The 21,259-nt window shown below is 40.1% G+C and overlaps 1 protein-coding gene across 1 annotated transcript in view; it reads right to left on the bottom strand.

Moving 5' to 3' along the window:
* Positions 1–21,259, bottom strand: part of tmem117 (transmembrane protein 117) — a 44,574-nt gene that overhangs the window by 18,963 nt on the left and 4,352 nt on the right. The window contains exon 4 of the mRNA XM_053319880.1: positions 2,849–2,981. Coding sequence (XP_053175855.1) covers positions 2,849–2,981 — 133 coding nt within the window. The remainder of the gene's footprint in view (positions 1–2,848; positions 2,982–21,259) is intronic.

The raw sequence follows: 21,259 nt of genomic DNA, 5'->3' as shown, positions 1-21,259 counted from the left end.
ATACTTCACCAACCCCCTTTCTCTAAATTAGTCATGATTAATGTGTACGCCACGCATTGGGCCGTCTTAATTAAATAACACCATCTAATTAGGGGCTGATTTCGGCTGGTAATGGCACCGTAAGATGGCGGAATGGGATTGTGCGGCGTGACAGAACATTCATGAAGCCCGTCAAACTCCCTGGGCGGTCACACTCCTCTGGTTTCACACAAACAGCCCCCCTCCCCTAATCTGACAGTTACATTAAAATGCAAATAGCCTAGATGTGAGGGTTTGGTAACAAGTGTGGCTTACAGCTCCCAGGGAGCAACGATGGACTCCTTTTTTTCCCCTTGATATGACATAAACCAGGTAACAGGTTGATAGCTGTTGACCCAGAAGTGGCTGTTTAAATATTGGCTAACACGCTGTGGACATGTGTAAGATTACACAGTGTGGAAATCTCTTTCGGCTGAGAGATAATGGCTTTGATGAATCCATTTGAACTAATCATGAATAAATACTTGTCATTCAAAGATATGTATGCAATGTCTTATCAGTGATTGTTTATTGTCCTGATGGCACAGTTTATCTGCCTTCACTATGGATGTATCACTAGTTTTAATTAAATCAAGCTCAAGACCAACTGAAAGGTCAAAGAAAATTAAAGCATATTAATGAGCGAAGCAGCGAGCAATGAGCAAGCAGCATCAGATCAGGGAGACAGCAGGGAGACAGATGCCAAACCCCACCCCAACCCCCGCCCCAACCACCACCTACATCGTAACACAAACTTACATTCAAACACACACACACACACACACACACACTCTCTCTCTCTCCTATGTACACATGCATGTTAGCTAACTTGGGCAAGGTGTGAGACATGAACAATCTGTGGGGTGTGTGTGTGGGATGCCCTGTCTAGCCACCAGAGGATCATCCCCTGCAGTGCACCATCAGGGCTAGATGTCAACACTAGCAAACCCGCGCCAAAATACCTACCCTTTAAACCCCTTGACAGTAATAATATCTCACAGCGGCTTGTTCTTTCAGCACAAATGAAAAGGAAAAACACTATTCATTCCCACAGAGGGGCGACTGCAGCCACAAAGGGATATTGTACTTTTCCTTTGTGCTGTGGCAAAGAGAGAACTACAACAGCATCGCTGCAGGGTGAGGGAGTGGTTGGAGGACTGGAGGGGCGATGCAAATAGGGTTTGGACATAGATCAAAAGACTTAAGTTTCACTGCATCATCAGGGCTGGAGCACTTCTACTCCTCCGCTCGCTCGCTCGCTCGCTCCCCTCCCATCCTCCGTCACCTTTTTCGTTCACTCTGCTGCATTTTTGCTTTCGCAGGCCGGAGACTGTCTTCTGAGGAGTGCCCTGGCAGAGTGTGAACAGTGCTCTTACATGTCGGTCTTGAACAGAGATGTGAACACTAATGGTTTTTGGCAGGGCCCCGGTCCTCAGTGGACACACTGCTGGAGCAGAAAGAAAACAAGCGGGAAAGAGGTATGGGGGGTGGGTGACGGTGGGCAAGTGCAGAAAAACGAGCAGGTGTCTTGGCAGCACTGTGTTCACTTGCTTTACAACAGCACCATCTGTCTTTGAGGGCAGAGCTTTACAGTATTGAATAACTGATGTCACTGCTCAATACTCAACCAGAGCATATAATTATGGATGGGTTTTAATGTCTTGTCAGCCAGTTTAATTGTTTAATAGGCTGTTTTGGTTGCTACTTTTGGTTTCTGGACAACTGATGCAGCTAATATGAATAGAGAATGTGTGACTTGCATATGATAGATGGATATTAATTATATGTTACGTCATTCAAAATGTCTGAGTAACTCATTATTTTCTTTCAACTATTGTTTGGATGTCATCTTTTGAAAACCTCTTGACAATTTTAAAATGGACTGGTGAAATAAAAAAGGAGCCTTTTCTCGATATTTGAGAGCCAGTAAACAGGAATCCTCTTTGTGACAGATGCACTCAATGCGACTGCAAATGTAACTTTTCCCTGAGCAAGCAACATTCATCGTCTCAGCGGGCCTGCCCCTCTGCTCAGCCATTCGCTTCCTTTTCTCGGCCAACCGGAGAGAACGAACAAGATGGATGTCGGTGTCACTGCACTGGCCGGAGTGACAGATGGGCTGATTATACAAACTCATCCCTCTGGCCATAGAAAAACACAACACCTTGCCTGCTAGCTAATAGCCTTCATCTGCCTGCACTTTACGCATAGTTGATGCTTGTTGTTAATACAGAAAAACAGAATTATATGGACAGATCCCATTAAAACCTGGCCTCTCTCTTGACAGCTTGTACCTGAGAAGACACCTGCCACACTAGTTTTTTTTTTACAGCCCAAACAAACACAATGGTAGATCACCTCGCAGCGACCTCATGTCTGGCTAGCTGGCTTCAAGGGCATGTTTTCCTTCCTCTAGACAGACACATTGCAAATGCATAAACGGATTCCTGTCATCGGGTGATATGTGGGTGTCAAGCTCTGCTGTGCACACTAGCTTCTCAGCAGGTAAGCCTAGGTAACAGGAGTGAAAACCATGGCACACACTCATAGGACATCTCGATTTTTGGACAGAGAGGTGTCAAAAAAAGTCAAGATCATAGGATAATAAGTCTAGGTGCCGAAGGTGATTTGAAGGATTAACCACCTTCCCCTTGCCTGCCCTACCTGTGATTTAAAGTCTGGGCTGATTAATCAAACTGGTATCGAGTCTCTGCTCAGGCGAGACATTTAGATCAATCACGCCAGCCAAAGGGGAGCATACAGTGGTTCTAACAAATGGAGGCAGAGAATGAGGGAAAAGGTGCAGGGAGAGAGAGATTGAATGGCTTACTCCATGCTCCCAGCCATCAGCAGGAAAAGGTTGTAGATGTGTGAGAAGATGAAGAGGAAGAGGATGGTGCTGAAGAACATGGTCATCCAGGAGCCATGATCCTCGCGGAACATTTTCAGGCGCAGGTATCGACCTAAAGGGAGTATGACAAGGACACTGCTGTCAGTGGCGGTTCAAACAGCATGTCAACCTGCTAACATGTTTGGCCACGAAATGGAGATGAAAGTACATAAATTAGTCACATAGATCAATAATGTCCTACTCTGTCAGACACATACCCTTTAGGCAGTGAAATTAAGATTAAAGACCACTTTGATGTGTCACTTCCCAACCCTGGAGTAATTGTCTTTTCCTGACCAATTTCAGCAGTCTGTATTTCATCATCAATCCTAAAAGAAAACATTCTACATACATACAATTTCATGCATCGGGCAGACCTGCCGTCAGTGGATTAATGCTCACTTGTATTTCATGATGTGAGTTCTGCATGATTAGAGAAATTATTCAAACATTTGTGACCTGTGGTGTTTTCTTTTATACAGTCCTGGCTTGGAATCAAATTATGGAGAAATATCTCTCTGGCAGAGCATGAGATTGATTCGGATACGCAGCCTTCTGCACTGAATACATAATGACACAAGCTTGTCCTCTGGTGGCTGCGCTCCGCACAAGACAACAAGGTCTATGATATGACTGTTAGCTTGTTGTTGTACCTTGAAAAGATTACAGTTGCTGCAGTTAACTCCTCTGTGGCTTGCTATAAATATAATGACAGAACCATTTTTATGTGGTTGCTCCTTGTGACAAGCAGGAAAATATACAGTATATCTATATACACCTATGATTCAAGGGCTTTTCTGTTCACAGTGAGATGAAAAAGCATTACATAAGTACAGTATAAATTACTGAGAGATCTGAAAAATAACGTGTGATGTAATTAGGTATGCATAATGTAATTGCACAACAGCTGTCAGAGTCCTTGATCTACCTCCCACACTGCTCGTGTAACAGAAACAATCTATTTTGCACATTTCAGGTGTCTGTTACTACCATCATCATGCGGACCTGGGTCAAATAAGATTTGTAAGTACTGAAATAATTCTGACTCCGTAGATTTTGTGTTGCAGTTCCTGATTCTTTTACCCTCCCTGCATGGTTAATGTTTTTCAGACTGTCCCAAGTTTGTAATACAGGTTTTCTGTTAAAAAATGATTCCTGAAGCCCAAGCTGAGGTAATTCTGATTGCATCATTATGACATCACCAGAGCCATTTTCTCTCTTTTGAAAGACACAAGACACTGTACAATTTGTTTTACAATTGTTACTGTAAAATGACATTTATGTGTAAAAATCAGTGGTATGTCACTTTAAATTAAATAATAATTCAGAGATTTTACTGGACAAGTGTTTCGTGCGTAGGTAATTGACTGTATATTAAGGAATCCTCTACTAAGCTTAGCTATTCACCTCTATTTCCACTACTTTACATATTGCTCACATGTACACTTCCAGGCTCTCCCTCTGCTTCCACTTTGCAAGCTGTGATCCGGTGCCAGAAGCGGCCATCTTCCTAGGAACAACTCTTTGTTTTTCTCTCCTCCAGCTCAGTCAGCGTCCCTTTGAGTTACAGCTCCTCAGAGAGCTCATTGTGTTTGTGTCCATCCACACGCACACAGACACATGCACACACACACACACACACACAGCACAGAGAAACAGAAAAGCAAAATGCTCCATTTATTTTCCCATTACAGCCTGGATGGTTTACTCTCCAATAGTTTTACATGCTGTTCAATCTCAGCTTGCTCACTTTAAGTTGTTCCACTGCGCACATAAAACAAAGATGTTAAGTTATTTAAAGAGATGAGGATTTTTGTTGAGTTAAATTGTATTCACAATGAATAAACATGCTATTGCAGGTTTGGATATATCATATATAAAAATGTTACATCTTAGCAAATAGATCTGCAAAGTTAGTATATACTTTTGTTATTTAATTATTATTATTATCAGAAGATAATACAAACTTGAATATGCCCTTCATACAATATTAAACCTGAAATGTTTTAGACTTAGCACAAAAGGAAAGTAGCCTAGTGTGAGGCCAGACCATACGTCTTGCTCTGTGGTATTTCAGGGCTCATCACAGTTGCATAATTGAATTGACTTGCATGGGTGAACTTAATTGCCTTCAGTGCCAATGAGCCCTGGTTTAGATGTAGGTGCACAGTGTGTATCGGCAGATCTGACTTTTAAAGCAGCACACCGCGCCAGCGAGCAGCCCTCTCACAGCCCTCTCACAGCCCTCTCACAGCCTACACAGGCATGATTTAACTAGGGTGTGATTCAAGACTATTCAGCCAAGCCATTTGAGTCACTGCACCTCCCGACAGTAGAGGACCCCGATAAGGAGTGATTCATGAGCATTGTCTACTGCAAGGCTCAGCACAGCAGGGGACAACTACAGTACAACAACAACAACAACAACAACACACACGGAAAAGGCAGCCACACACACACACACACACACACACATACAGAAAATTAAAAAGAAAAAATAGACAGGGACACACTTTGTACCTCTTTCAACACACCCACATATCTGCATCAGGGAGGTGTATTACTCAATAGAATGCACTATTATTTTAAATTTAGGTAGACATTCAAATTTCTTTAAAGCAGTATTTCAGCAACACTCTTTTGTTTTCCCTTGATATCATATCCACCTTTCTTCAAATTGCATCCAAATGAAAATCAAACATATATCTGTGTCTCCATCTACTGGTGAAACAAGAACACACACATACGAGAGAGTTGACTGGCAGGTGTATGGAAATATAACCTATAAATAAATACCAGTGGCCTAGCAGAAAACACATGGCATAGAGGGTGTTTTGTGTGTGTGTGTTCATAGTAACAGTATCACAGAAGCATTTTTCTAATCCATTAAGGGATTTCAGGTACACCAGGCTGTAGATTCAGCAGTATATTTACTGTACATCTGGGATGTGTCTAAAATCACTCTAGTCTTTCAGATGAAAACATTGCACCATTTTAGGATTTATCTTGTGTGAACACGAACAGTGTCCTCTTTTATAATTTGTATCAAATTACCATTTTATCATTGTTTGAGGTTGTCATGGTTATTTTTATCTGTAAAATCCTGTTTTCTAAATTACTCCCAAGGATATAATTGTTGTCACTTCCATATCTGTTATGATAACAACTAATGACTACACTGAGCACAGTGTGGTTGTTTTTAGTTTAAAATACATTTCACTAGACTCTCAAGGCACTAAGAATGAATTCATGTGCAGAAACAATCAAAAACAGAAAAGAGTTCAGGCTATCAATTGTATTGTATTGTTTTGAAAGGCTATAGTTTTAAATCATGGAAGAAGACTATCCAGGTAATAGTCTGGTATTGGCTGAGCTGCCCACAAAAAACTGAACTTAAATACATACATACTGTATATATGGCACGACAAAGCAGGTGATAACAGAAGGCAGTCAGAAAACAGTGGTACATTGAAAACACAGGAGGGTTGAGCATCTTTTTTAAATTAAAGTTTAACATGTTTCCGATTCAAGATAGTTTCGGCCAATCAAGGGATTCAAACTGGTGTCCTTAATGTGACCAGTCTGCTTCTCTGCTGATGATGAGATCATGCTTAGAGCTATGATAAATCTCCAGATTTATAGTAGTAATCCACTCAATAATGATACTACTACTACTGATGATAACAACAATAATAATAATAATAATAACCTTTTTCAAAGTGTTACAGAATCAAAACTGAACACATTTAAAACATATATAGTTTAAGATAAACTAAAACCTATAAAACATCAACACATTATAAAACACAAAGGGAGTAAATCACAGATTTACAATGAAAAACAACAACATTTTAAATAAATAAAATAAAATAAAATAGACAGGAAGCTCAGGTAAAATCAGGAAAAAAACAATAAAAGTATATTCTAAAGGTTTTATTCATAGCTAGCTGCCTCTGTGAAGCACAGCACATTTCACAACAAAACACCTCCACGACAAAGTCACCCACTCACCTTCCAGTGTTTAGTAAACACGATTGGCGGTATGGGGGTAAGGAGCCAAAGTTAAAGACACTAAAACGGGTGTGATGTGATTATGCCTCTTAGTTCTGGTTAAAAGCCTGTCAGCTGTACAGTCTGTGGTCATTTCAAAGTTTTTTGATCAAGAAAAGAGAAAAAGGCTGATGTAATAATAATCAGTAAAAGCATGTACAACAATTTCTGCATCTCTAAAATTTAAAATAAACTTTATTTTTACAATATTTCTGGGATTATAAAAATTTATTTGGATTTGACAAGTTTAGGGATGTGTTGCTAAAAACATAAATTGCTACCAAACAGCACACCAAGATTTCTTGCAACGGGCTTGATATGTTGTAAAATTTAACCAGTAAATGGACTGTACTTATATAGCGCCTTTCTAGTCTGTGCGACCACTCAAAGCGCTTTACATTACAATCATTCACCCTTTCACACACATTCATACACTGATGGCAGGGGCTACCACGCAGGGTGCCAACCTGCTCATCAGAGGAGTCTAACCATTCATACACATTCACCCACCGTGGCACAGCAACGGGAGCAATTAAGGGTTAAGGTTAACTGGACTGGAGGACCCGGGAATCGAACCACCAATCTTCCAATTGAAGGACGACTGCTCTACCTCCTGAGCCACAGCCGCCCCAGTAGATGGATAGCATTTCTGTTTCATTAGAATTGAGCTGAAGAAAATTTTATCAGCATTGTTTTTTTTATATCAGGCACATATTCTATATTAGGCTTTTTTTTTTTTTTTTAAGTATATTTTTTCGGGCTTTTTTGCCTTTAATATACAGGACAGTGGAGATAGACAGGAAACAGGAGGCAGAGAGAGGGGGAATGACACGCAGGATAAGACCGCTCAGCATGAGATTCGAACCGGGGTCACCTGCAACGCGGACTGTAGCCTCAACACATGGGGCTGAGCTATACTCAACCCCATTATATATTAGGCTTAACAGTAAGCTAGAACTATGTGTTATTTGCATAACAATTAAATTAAATACCATGTCTACAGATGGTATCACCCAACCGGAGCATATGTAGGGAGAACAAAATAGATCCTATAATATAGGCACACCATATTTGATACGATAGAATAACTACAAGAAGTTAACAGAGACACAATAATCACATGACAAACATGATGAGAACCAGTCTAATGCAGTACCAGATATACCACCCAGAGCCAGCCAGAGTGCCATGATCAATCACCTCGAAGGCTGCACTTAAGTCAAGCAGGACACACGCCTTCATCAGCATTCATTAAAAGATCGGTAGTGACTGTGAGAAGGGCTGTCTCAGTGCTGTGATACTGATGGAAACCTGACTGAAACTTTTCAAAGATACTATTTTTTCCACAGCAGAAACATTTTTTCAAGGAACTAAGAAATAAAAGGCAGTTTAGAAATCAGATGACAATTATCTAGGAGGGTAGGATCAGTCAAGTCCAGGTCTTTTTAGGAGTGGTTGGACGCAAGCAGTTCTAAAGTAATCTGGGACACAAACAGTAAACAGCAAGCTCTTCAAAATAGAAAGCAAATGTGACTCAATACATTCCACTACAACCAAGTCTTATTCACTTTTTGAAATCAGCATCACAATCAGCAGAGGTGCAATGAGAGGCTGGATGTACTAATTGATGAACAGTCTTAAATAGAAATCTGGGGTTTTGCTGATGGGCAAAAGTACGTTCAGAAAAATAGCAGGTACTTCTTTCACCCTCCTGTTATAAAAGAGTAATAATGTCAGGGCTGTTTTCTAGTCTTTTAGATAGAAGACTGGATACAAATTCAGGGAGATCCATTAAAAAAGAGCCAGCTGATTTAGGGGGGCTATAAATCACAGCAATTGGCCAAATATGGGCCACCAAGTTTAAATATGTGCACTTCAAAGGAAGAGAAATCATTAAAAGCTATTAGGCTACATTTGAAATGCTTCCTATAGACAGTTACAAGGCCACAACCAGTTGGTGGTCTTGTTAGGTTGACTAAAACAGTCACAATCTGGATGATAAGCAAGCTGACTGTGATCACTATATTGCAAGCAGGATTCTGTAAAATGATAAAATCAAAAATAGCAGGAAAGTTAAAATCATTTATAATAAATGCACTATTAGAGAAGAGCCATCTCCACAAAACTGTAGCTGGGTTTTGGTCCAGATCTTTATTAAATTATTAATAATGTTGTGTTGAATGTGTGTGAAGCAGTGCTAAAACGATCCAGACTCACCCAGTATCAGTGATTCTTGCAGAACTTCCGCACAAGTTCTGTATTCATAGACATTAGATGAGACCCACATGTTTGGATGAACTCCATCCTGTCTGTGCACAGCCGTGACCTTTACGCCAGGTATGAAGCTGATAAGCATGGCTAGGAAAAGTGAGGTCAGTGGTCCAGATATGATACCTGAATGTAGGAGTCAAGTAGAATGTTAATGAGTGTATTGAAGACTGCACTGAGTAGTTCAGAGGTCTACTGCCTGAAGTTGTTCACTCTGACATGACTGATGACTGCTTCAGCAGACAGGTGTTCATGGAGCAGATGTGGAATTTTAGCATCAACTAAAGCTCCTGGGTAGCAACAAGTAACAGTCCCAGGAAGCGCAATGTGTAGGACTATTGATGATCCCAAAATCAATGTTTTGGGACAAGACCCTGGAGGATCTGGAGTCACAGTGACTGAAGTTGGGTCCCAGCACAACTGTTCCCCAGCTGACGCCAACTACACCTGCACAACTGGGAGCTCACCATTAAGGGACAGGCATGAGCAGCTAAAGAGCTACTGTGGGCTTCATCCCTGATGGTGTCACCAGCCCACAGAAAAGTATTTTCCAGCATTTGTCCATCCTTTAATTGATCAAGGTTGTGAGAGATTTGGCCCTGGGCAATACTGATGAAGCTGGGGCACCCAGGTGACAGATGAGTAGGCATAGTAACATAGAGAGTTAAAACAATAAAACCGTAAATTTCAAAAGACAATCAAGTCAGGGTAATTGTGAGGACAAACTAAAACATGGCTACATTAAAGATCATTGAAACCATTTTATCACACATTAAAAATGGCTAAGCACTTAAGTCAAAAACGTTTTACCACTATCACTGAGATGGGGAGGGGGCAACATACAGAAGCCCTGGACAAACGACAAACATACCAGTAAAAACTAGCAGTGATCATCTGTTAAACATGTGCACTGGAAAGCACGTGCAAAGCAGTTAATGTCATTCAGATGTTCTGTTGACTGTGCTACACACACACACACACACACACAAATCTCATCGGTAAGGCAGAGCAGTGACAGCTCCTGACAGATGAGAAGCACACAGCTGGTGGTGGAGGAGTGAAGGCTACCTGAGATGTGATTGCTGTCTCCAGTCATCATGATACCACTCTTCAACATCAAGTCTAACATGACTAAAGGAGGTAAGTACTATCTACCTGAAATACTTTGATTAGCAATAATGTATAAATATGTTTTAGGAACAGTGACAATATGTATCAGACTTTCAAATGACCTACACTAGTTGACTGGATAGACTAATAGACCAACAGCTCTTGAAATAGCACATATAGTCTGCTTTTACTATCTATAACTATATTTTTAAAGGATCCTGTGTGTCTTAATGCTTAAATCACACAGATTCAACACACTCATCAACAAATAGAATATTACAACTTTGACTTTTCTGTCTTTCAGTAGTCACTGACAGGCAGACAGGGAGACATGTTCAGTTTGAAATGTACTCTAAGTAAATTGTTCAGATCCGCTCCGCTGAACAAAATGAATATATGATCTCTGATTAAGTGCAAACAGAAGCTGATATAGCATAGGCAATAGGCCAAAAGTCCCTGGGTTTCATTGTTCACAGCAGACAGTCAAGCACTTACTTCCTGGACACGCCAGTGACGCTCAGAGACTATGGAGACAGCTACTGTAAATATAGAGGCTCAGAGAGAGAGTAGGCGAAAACATTCTACTTAAATTACTCTCTGAGAGCAGGGCTTATCGGCAGACTTGATGAAACAGATGACAACCTCCATTATTCTTTAGAATTAAGTTATCAAAATCTTGAAAACAGGCTGCAAAAAATAACAAGTATGGTGCATTTCAGATGCCATTTTGTACAAAATACCCAGCTGGTTTTACATGGCTTGAATTCCATGAAGTAGATGATATAAAATAGTGTGCACATGATGTCCATGCAGTATTTAGCATATATGGCATTTGACCATAACAAGGTTTTACTCAAAAGATTATCACTATCATCATTCATGTATGTGAAGTCAGTCACAAAATGTGGAACAAAAGCTGGGTCATAAAACTTCTTTAAGCTTGTTCTAATGTGCTGTTATACAGGATAACACATTACATGCCAGAAAGTTGAATTTAAGTTTAAAATTACTGAGTCAGTTTTTTTTTTTTTGTAATTTTCTGTGACTGACATCCTACCTAACAGGGCTCATGTATATTTGACAGTTGGGGAAAATAAAAGAAAAAAATGACTTGACTGACTCTGGATTACTGGAATGTTACAGGTAGTATTACACAACCTATGTGGCTCTAAAGAAACTTACTCAAGTGACATCAGTTCAGTATTGGAAACTACAATTTTTGATAGTAAGATAGTGGTTTGGAGTGTGACATAAGCTGTCAGGCTGCATTTTGGGAAGTGTAAGATCAAGTCTTTTGGAGATTGACCTAAAAGGACTAAACACCTGCTGCATCAATTTTAAAACTAAACTACACTTTTTTTGCTAATGACATACAATTAAAAAATATTGCAGCAGCAAAACTGACTTCCTCATGTCCTTAAATCCCAGATGTTCTTCTGGAGTACCTGAACCAGTCAACAACATTCTGTGGCCAGTTTAAAAATGGCCAGTGGTATTGCTACGTCCTGTTGGTTCTCTTCACATTCGCCGTTCCTGTGGGAATCCTGGGAAACATTGCAGCCTTAATCAACTATATCTGCTTCAGGAAGACCTCCAGCACCAGCAATGTGTTCCTGTTGAACCTGGCCCTATGTGACTCAGCCTGGATCCTCACCCTCCCCTTTACTCTTTACTTCGCCATCCAGCGGCCACACCTCAGAGACATTAAGATCTTCTGCCAGTTCAGAAAGGTTTCCTTCAACATTAACATATATGGCAGCATTATCTTCCTCACTCTCATCAGTTTTGACCGCTATGCTGGGACGGTGCACCCTATTAGCTCTCTGCGATGGTGGGATGTGGGTAAAGCCAAAGTGTGTTCAGTCTGCACATGGGTCATGCTAGTCCTGGCTTCTATTCCTGACTTATTTGTAACTTTTGGTATTCAGAGGCCAGAAAATGCCACCGTGTGTATGGACCACATCCAGGGCCCTTTTATCTATGTCAAGATAATCACCATTATCAGAACAACAGTAGGCTTCCTGATACCATTCAGTATCATGCTTGTTTGTTACATCATGACTGTGCGTGTTTTGAGGCGTCTCCCAAGGGGTAGAAGGCCCGGAGGAGTTCAGCGGACAGGAGGTAAGCCGCTGAGATTAATCTCTGCCACCCTGCTCGTGTTCGTGGTCTCCTTTGTGCCATACCACATCATGGTCATCACCCTGATGTTCATGAGGATCCATAACCAGGTCACACCCTCTAACACCAATGTCCTCTATGCCACCTACGAGTTCTTTGAGTCCCTGTGCAGTGTAAGCAGCTGTCTAGACCCAGTGCTGTACATTTTGGCTAGTGAGCAGTTCCAGAGGAAACTACTGGCCTTGAAAAGACACCGATACAGGAGGCTGTGCTGCAGAGCCAGCAGGAGGGTTGGAGTAGTGGGATGACTGTGTGGATTAAATGCATTACTTTTTGGCCCACTGATAAAAGCTCTTGCATTTACAGTATTATGATTATTATGAACCAGGTGTCAGTGACAACTTTCCCGCTATGCATTCAAATCATGAGTGGTGCATTAAGTGACGTGTTTTCCATGGGATGATCCGCCAGAGGGCAGGCAGATCTAACACAGCAGACTCACTTTTTATTTCGCTCATACTAGTGTGACGTCACACAGTGACTATGGGTGGAGCCGTAGCAAGGTTACATCATTGTTTCCATCTCTCTTCTGCTCTGTTCTGCCTATCACTGTGTCACAGATGTATAAATAGCTGCAGTTTTGTGTGTCTCACAAAACTGAGCTTTGGCTGAGTGGTCAGCACTGTCATCCCTGGTCTGGGAGATCTGGGTTTGATACCAAATGTGGGAACAATTAGTAGCAAATTAGTTTAATAAAGAACGCTTTTTTTTTTTTACACTTTGATATCCTAAAATATTTAGTGTAATAGTACAGTCTTTTTCAGACACAGGATGAACTGAGGGGCTTTGTAAGGATGGTCTGAACTGTAAATCATGATACATCAGTAGTAAAAATATACACCTGGAATATGCATGAGAAATAAAAATGTCCTTTTTCATCTCCCAAAGCAATGATATCTGACTTGCTTGTTTTATCCAATAAAAGTCTAATAGTCCAAGATGTAAATAATTAAATTTACAAAGCTACAAACAAATGTCACATACAGGAACCAGTAAAGCAGTGGATCAGTTAATCAATAAACAAATTAGTTGCAGATTAGTTTTTCTTTTGATTGATTGATTGATTGACTAATTGTTTGAGCTCTAAATAGATAGATGTTGGATTTGTGTTTAAAACATGCTAATTTACCTGCAGACAGGTGACAGATTGGAGGTAAAATTAAATGAGCAAAGTCATTTAATGACTTAACGTGGTACACATGGCATGAGGGGTAACTGAATGTTTGATGAGTCTGGAAATTATGCAACTGTAAGTACATTATAAGTATTATAAGTATGGCCCTCACAATCACCAAATCTCAAACCAATTGGACAACAAGGGAAGATTTTGGACTGATTTGTTGAAAACACAACCATCATCAACACAGCACATGAGGGAATATATTTTCAAAGAATGGCGCCATAGATATAGTTAATAGATTATATGCTCAAAAGCACTGAAGCTGTTCCAGAGGTTATGGAGAAACAAATCCATATTTGTGCAATTTACACCTGACTTCAAATGATCCATGCATCTGTATCATAACAGAAAGTCACAGACAAATGAATATACTGTTGTGTTATTCATTTGCAGCAGTGGTGGGATATTATAGTCTTATCACCACAGGCCTGCAAAGACATCAAAAACACCTCCTGTTCAAATATTTTGACTGTGGTTCAGTGAACTGGACACCGGACATGGAAAACCTGATCAAAATTCACCAAGAGGTAAACAGTGGGCCTAAAAAAACCAAAACATTGCTCATGTTTAGTTACACAGTAAGTGATACCATCATGTCCATATTGATTCCTGAACTATAGATAGGGCAGTCTTTCATTAGCAATCACTGCTTTTTGTATTAAAGTCATCACAGTGCACACACTATGTAGAACCTGTAAGGTCAGCCTTACTTTTATTCAACATCTTTCATCTATGGCTCAGTATGCATCTCAACTGTATCCTGTTATAATGCTGAACATCAGAGCTACAATCATGCCCTAATTAGGGATCCTAATGAACATTCTCTCAACAAAACAAACCCAAAATGCAGACTGAGACTGAGCCATAGCTCTGCCTGTACCTTTGCATGCATACACCTGTATCCCCATTCATCATTTACATCACATTTGCTAGGCTGCTGTATCACAGGGGGGTTTGGGAATAGCCACAAGTAGAGCTACTAGTTTCCCCAGAGCTGGATTCCTCTGTAACTAAGCGGCTGGACAATAAATCAGAGGTGGGAAGCGACAACAGAACTCTGTCCACAGGGAGACTGTAGCACGTACAGTCGGCTACTGGGCTACTGTACCACTATACCTGTTCCAGTAAGCAGTTAGATTATTCTTTTTTTTTTATTTATTGCTTGGCTCCAGACCAATGGAGTCATACATTTTAGGTAAATATGCAATTTCCTTTTGACTGGTTTCCTTTGTTTGCAGGTGGTTGTCATTATTGCTCTGTATCTTTGTTTCCCTGTCTGCTCTGCAAACACCTTTGTGTTTTATCCTTTATTGCAAGCACACAGGTGGAGGTCACTCTAATAGTACCGCACATTAATTCTGTCTGTGTGACTATAAACAATTATCTGAAGGTTTATAAAATGTTATAATTTGTTTTGGTGTTTGTAAATGTCAACGCTTTTCAGATTATTTTGTACATGTATCTTGGTATAAAAATTGGGGGTCACACAAAATATGAACAAAATTACATCCAAATCAGCATTTGATTTTTGTCCACCAGGGGGAAGTACAACAACTGTGAAGAAAACACTGATATATTAATATTATCACCTTATCAAGTTGACACCTACAAGAAAAAACTGTTTCACACTGTAGTGATATATGTGAATTCAGATTGCAGAGGCTCAGCAGTACTCTTCCACAGGAGCAATCATACATTACTTACAGAGGAAGGGGGCAACCCCCGAGGCCAACTAATAGAGACAGGTCTGAACTGAAGGAAGTGTAAATCATACAGCTCTACAGGGTGCCATAAGGCTTCTGAAGGCTAAATAGTTATGAGGTAGATAATTATGCAGATAACTGCAGATCAGACTTCAGGTGAATGTGCTATCCCAGGGTTCACTGGCAAAACACTGTAATATGTAGATGCCAAAGCAATGCATTAGTTTCCAGACAAATATTTTGTATTTAAAGTATATACAAATAATATATATTATACAAAAATAAAATATAAAAATATGCCTCACAGTATTCTACAGCCAAAGGTGTGTTTATTTGCAAGTGTTTGTTATTTTTACAGACTTAAACAATTAATCAATTATCACAACAGTTGCTGAAATGATGTCCTGATGATGAATTATAAGACTAATCGTTTCAGCACTAGTATGCATGAATGCAGAGACCCTGGTTCACCCTTAACAGCATCACATTTCCTCTGAGACACACACACGGACAATAAAATACCCCACAGCCACACACACACACACAAAAAGCATGCAGAGAGTCCCTATCCTGCCACCCACCCATCTACTACTACACATATCCAAACGCTCACTCTATTTTGACCTGCAGCCACACACTGCCGTACATAAGCCATCTCATCCTTTGCGTGGGACAGTAATAACACATGACAGAACCCAGATGGCATCCTGCGGGCTACAATCATCAAGATCAGGGAAAGTGGACAAGAGGCACTCTAATAGCAGAGCAGCCAATGACATGTCCCACACACACAGCTCAGGAGGATATCCAATTGTCTTAACAGCTCTGTGATCAACAGAAACAGGCTTTCACTTTACTGTCTAATTTTTTTGTGCTGTTCAAACTCTCCTGGAGCCTCAAATGTCATCCAAGTTAAAGACGGTCAGTATTTGATTGAATCTAAGTATCAGTAATAGCATGCTAAGTAATGTCTAATCCGGTTAGGATGGCGCTCCACATGACTCAAAATTACCTTTCAATTTACCTTTTAGAATCCGTAAGCCTTAGAGAGAGATAGGTGAATATATTATGCTAATTCAGGGACTGAGGCAGCATGAAAAAGAGATGAGAAGCAGTTTCACTTTTCCCATTATGGATATGGGCATTTTCTGCAAAGGTAGGCCCGTGATATAAAGCTTTAGTGCTGCGGTGCTGCATCACTTACAAGCAATATAAATGTACATTATAAATTTTATTATATCATTTAAGCCTTAGAATGGTTTTATTTGTTTTTTTTCAATCATAAGAAGTTAGAAAAAGACATTACAGTCAACATTATGGCCACATAGAGAGACTGCCAGAGTGATAACTGTTCTCACAAAAAAAAAAAAGTGATGTGGGAAATATGTCTGCTTGCAAAGACAATGTCAGTTTATGAAGCATGAAAATAACAATTAAGCAAAGAATAACACTTGTAGAATGTCATCAGAAAACACCTTGTGACACTAAGTGACAACATAAGACATTTCAAAGTTTAAAAAGAAAGCTACATAAATTAAGAATAAAAGCATTGCACAGTTTACTTTGAGTATTTAGAATAAAAAAGTGAAATTGTATGCACATTTGCACTCTTATCTTATTAGGTATGAGATCCATGGATGTTGTGTAAGTCTTTCATTTTAGTTTATTACATCTATTGGTCAGGGACCATGTATAACCCTCATCTCACAGAAGGAGAAGAGATGGATTTCATCTGATTTAACTTCAAGTTAATTTCCATCTACGGTCCCTGGGCAGGTAGACATAAACACTAATATTATACATTAGGTAAGGGACTCAGGGATGTTGCACTGTCTAAGTTCAAGCTTCATTTGCTCTCACTTCTCATGGACTATGGCAGGGATCAAAGCAAGAAAAGATCTGTAAGTCTGAAAAATTGTATTGAATTAAGTATATGAATTTATAACTGATATCAGGTATGGTGCCTGATAACTATAACCCCTGCCATGGAATAGACTGATGTCAATTTATAACATAATTAATATTTCTCTCAAAATCCATCTCTACTTTTCAGTTTTTGAGCCTATGTGATCTACCAGTATATGTATGTGTGTGCGTGTATGTGTGTCTGTGTATGTGTGTCTGTGTGTGTGTGTCTGTGTGTGTGTGAGAGAGAGAGAGAGAGAGAGAGAGAGAGAGAGAGAGAGAGAGAGAGAGAGAGAGAGAGAGAGAGAGAGAGAGAGAGAGAGAGAGAGCTTGTGTATTATTGACTCACTTACTGCCTCACTTTCAAACCTAATAATTGTGTCAACTCATCTTTATTTCATGAGAAGCGAAAAACCTTACTCTACAAATTGAGTAAAAGCTAAAGGGAAATGTTTAAATAATAGCCAGTGTTTAGGCAACATTTACATAAAAATCACAGTGTAAAAGAAATGTATATTCAAATTCTTAGTTGGTAATCCTTTAAAGTTAAAACAGCAGCAACCTACTTCAAAGTCCTTGACCACGACTGGCCCAAAGGAGTCTTGATATTGAAATTTATAGAGGAGATTGAATTTAATCCATGGCTCCAAACCATCCAAACCACACTCAAACTGAAATAGACATCTCACAGAACCCGACCTAAGATGTAATACAAATGCATAATGACAGATATGTCTCCATCTGAATGACCAGAAGTCATTGGCTACGGCCCACTTGATTAGAGAGCACACATAGCCTTGAGTGGTTCAATGGAACAGGTTGTTCCTTGAATCTCAAATGTTGTCTTAAATCACATAATCTGTCACAAGCTATTCATCACTGAGAGTTTATTCTGTTTTTCTGCAACAGAGGCAAATGCACAACAATACACTGCGCCTCTGCCCACTCGAAATAGCAACATGACTTAAAAAGCATAAAAAAGGAATATGAGGATTGCTAAGAAACTATTATGCGACACTGGATTAATATTTGTGTGGGTTTCTGAGAGGGTAAATCAAATATTATGACAAGAAAAAAAGGAAAATGGCTACAGAGAGGAGGAGGTATATAATTCACGGTGTATAAAATGTTCACATTTTCTAGGCCATCATAAATGATAAATGATACAACAATGTCTGTTTCCAGGTTTGTGAGAAACGATGTGAAGTCAAGCAAAACTGCAAACAGCATGCGTTTGAAAAAAGGCAGTAATGCAAATTATTACAATTGTAAAATGCCATCAGAAAACACCTTGTCAAAATGTGACTGCAGCAAACACTTTCAACAGTAACAGATTTGGGATTCCAAAGTGCTTTTTCAGACACTCGAAGCTCAACATAGTGCTTTCCAGAAGTGTTCCAACTACCTGCCTACATATCAGAGACTGGAGAGTGGAAGGGATTGTGGATAAAGATCTACAGGGCTTTAGCACAGACCCTGATGTAAAGAAGGTGGGCCATGTGGGCCTGTGTGACAGATCCATAATAGATGATTTTACAGTGGGTCTGGTTCTACAAAGCTCCTCTTCTGCTCTACCTAGGTTGTGATTACATAACTGCTTTACTGAAATGTTACACAGAACACATCCTCCCTCTCCAACTCTCAACACCAGCCTCTCTCTTTTACAGACTCACTTCATCCATCCTTTTTTACACACACAACTGTCAAACTACGAACACACACACACACACACTCACACAGACACACACACACACCTGTTCACTCACATGTGTTTGACATTCAAGCACAAATAAAATATGTGCACTCTCTCACACTTAAAAAGACACACACCCACACACAGAAACACAAACCATCTGTTCGGAGACTCGTTGAAGTGAATTAGTTGTACCTGGCTGCAGGATGAGCTGCACTCTTTCTGCCCTCTCTCTGTGCTCTTTCTGTCCTCTATACCTCAAGCCAATGCAACTGTATGGGCCCCAATCCAGAAACACCAGTCCTAAATGTAGAACCTCAATGAGAGCTGGCAAATGTTCATGTGATGATGAATCTACAGTACCTTACTGTCATGAGAGTCCTGTAAATGAAAAAAAATACTGGTGGAATATTGAGCTTTCACAAGTTTGACAAAAGCAATAAAAACATATTTTTTCACATATCTCATGTTGTTTCTAGCCATGCAAGTAGTTTTGCTTTTGTTTTGTTTGTCCTGATTGCTCAGGGTAATCATTTCTTATTCCAACTGCAGTACTGTCTACTGCAGAAATGGCCCCTGTGAAAATTGTTCACAGTATATTCTGTGGATTATTCTGAGCAACCAGGACACCGTTACTAGAAAGAGATGTTGCTGTTATTTGTTTTTTTTTAACTATTATAACATTTTTCAATATTGTGAGTAGAGAATACATTTTAATTCACATCGAGAGGTAAATGAGGAAATATGTTTTTTTTGTATGAACTGACCCTTTAAATTATAACCAATAATACATTAGTTGACAGTTTTTTTTAACTTTGTTTGGTTGATGACATGGTGCAAAAATGTTCACGACACCAGAAATTTAGAATTGTGGATCTGTGGATTTTTTTAGCATGAAAAATGAAATGATGATATATCATATATACACTGTTGCCCATCAAGTTGGAATAATTTTGTTTCCAGACACAATCTTCTGTTTATTTAAATGCAGTAGTAATCACTTTTGACCAGGTGCAATGATTACATTATGTGTCCCAATTACCCTGGTAAAATGAATTCATGTATAACATTTGTTTGGCGCTATAAGACAAGGCATTTGCTGTGTTGTCTGTTTCCTGCTAAAGTCCACGTTTTCGGAATTGTCTGAAATCATTTTCGACCAAATTTGACACAGAACATCCCTAAGGAAGTCCACTCCAACAGGATGGACACAAACAAGCTGATATTACTGATTTGCTTGGAATATCCCAGGGTGCAGTCTGTAAAATCTTCAAAGTTCATCGAGCGGAGGGTCATTTGAGGCCACGAAAATCTCCAGGACGACCATGACCAGACAAGATGATCGGCAACTGCTTAATCAAATGCCAGCGAGCCGCCTTCATCGTTTGTGGAGAAGACAAGCTTGGAATTAATGTTTCCCACCAAACTGTAAATTGATAGTTGCTTCAGCCTGGTTACAGAGCAAGATGAATGACCAAGTGCCCACACCTAACTGTTCAACACAGAGTTGCTCGACGTCGCTGGGCTAGGGAGCACAAAAGATTACAGCTTGGACACTGGCGATATGTTATCTTTATGGACAAGAGCCGCTATATACTATACAGATGGAAGACAACGGGTTCAGCGATTACATGGCGAAAACCTTCACGATGACTGTATCCAGGAAACCACAAGCTGCTGGCGGCTCAGTGATGGTATGGGCCAGTATTCATTATGGAGGAAAGACACCATTGGTGGTGCTGGATGGGAATGTCAACGCCGTTGTGTACAGGGACAACCTGGAAAACCATTGCCTCCCACATGCAAGACGGGTCTATGGGAACAACTTTCATCTGCAAGATGACAACACTAGAGCACATAGGGAAGCTGCAGTGAGAGAATATCTTGATGCAGAGGGGGTTGCAGCAGATGCCATGGCCCGCTTGCTCCCCTGATATGAACCCTATTGAGCATGCCTGGGATAACCCAGGCTGAACCGTCAATGAGAGGGACAATATTCCTCAAACTCTACAGCAGTTATCCCAGGCTCTGACCGAAGAGTGGGATGCCGTGCCCACTGACAACATCAACAAGCTTGTGGTCAGTATGCCACAACGTCTTAATGCACTGATCCATGTCAGGGGTGCTCGATATTAGTGACTGTGTGACATTTGAAAGAGTAATATTGAACATTCATATGCATGAAATCTTCTCGAAAATGTGTTTCCTGTTAAACTTACCAAGGCTGAAGAATTTAAATAAAGCTTTAATCCTATTATTTC

The sequence above is a fragment of the Scomber japonicus genome, chromosome 5 (genome assembly GCF_027409825.1).
Source record: "Scomber japonicus isolate fScoJap1 chromosome 5, fScoJap1.pri, whole genome shotgun sequence".
NCBI classification, from domain to species: domain Eukaryota; kingdom Metazoa; phylum Chordata; class Actinopteri; order Scombriformes; family Scombridae; genus Scomber; species Scomber japonicus.
The sequence above is the reverse complement of the archived record's forward strand: the minus strand, read 5'-3'. Positions and strand labels throughout refer to the sequence as shown.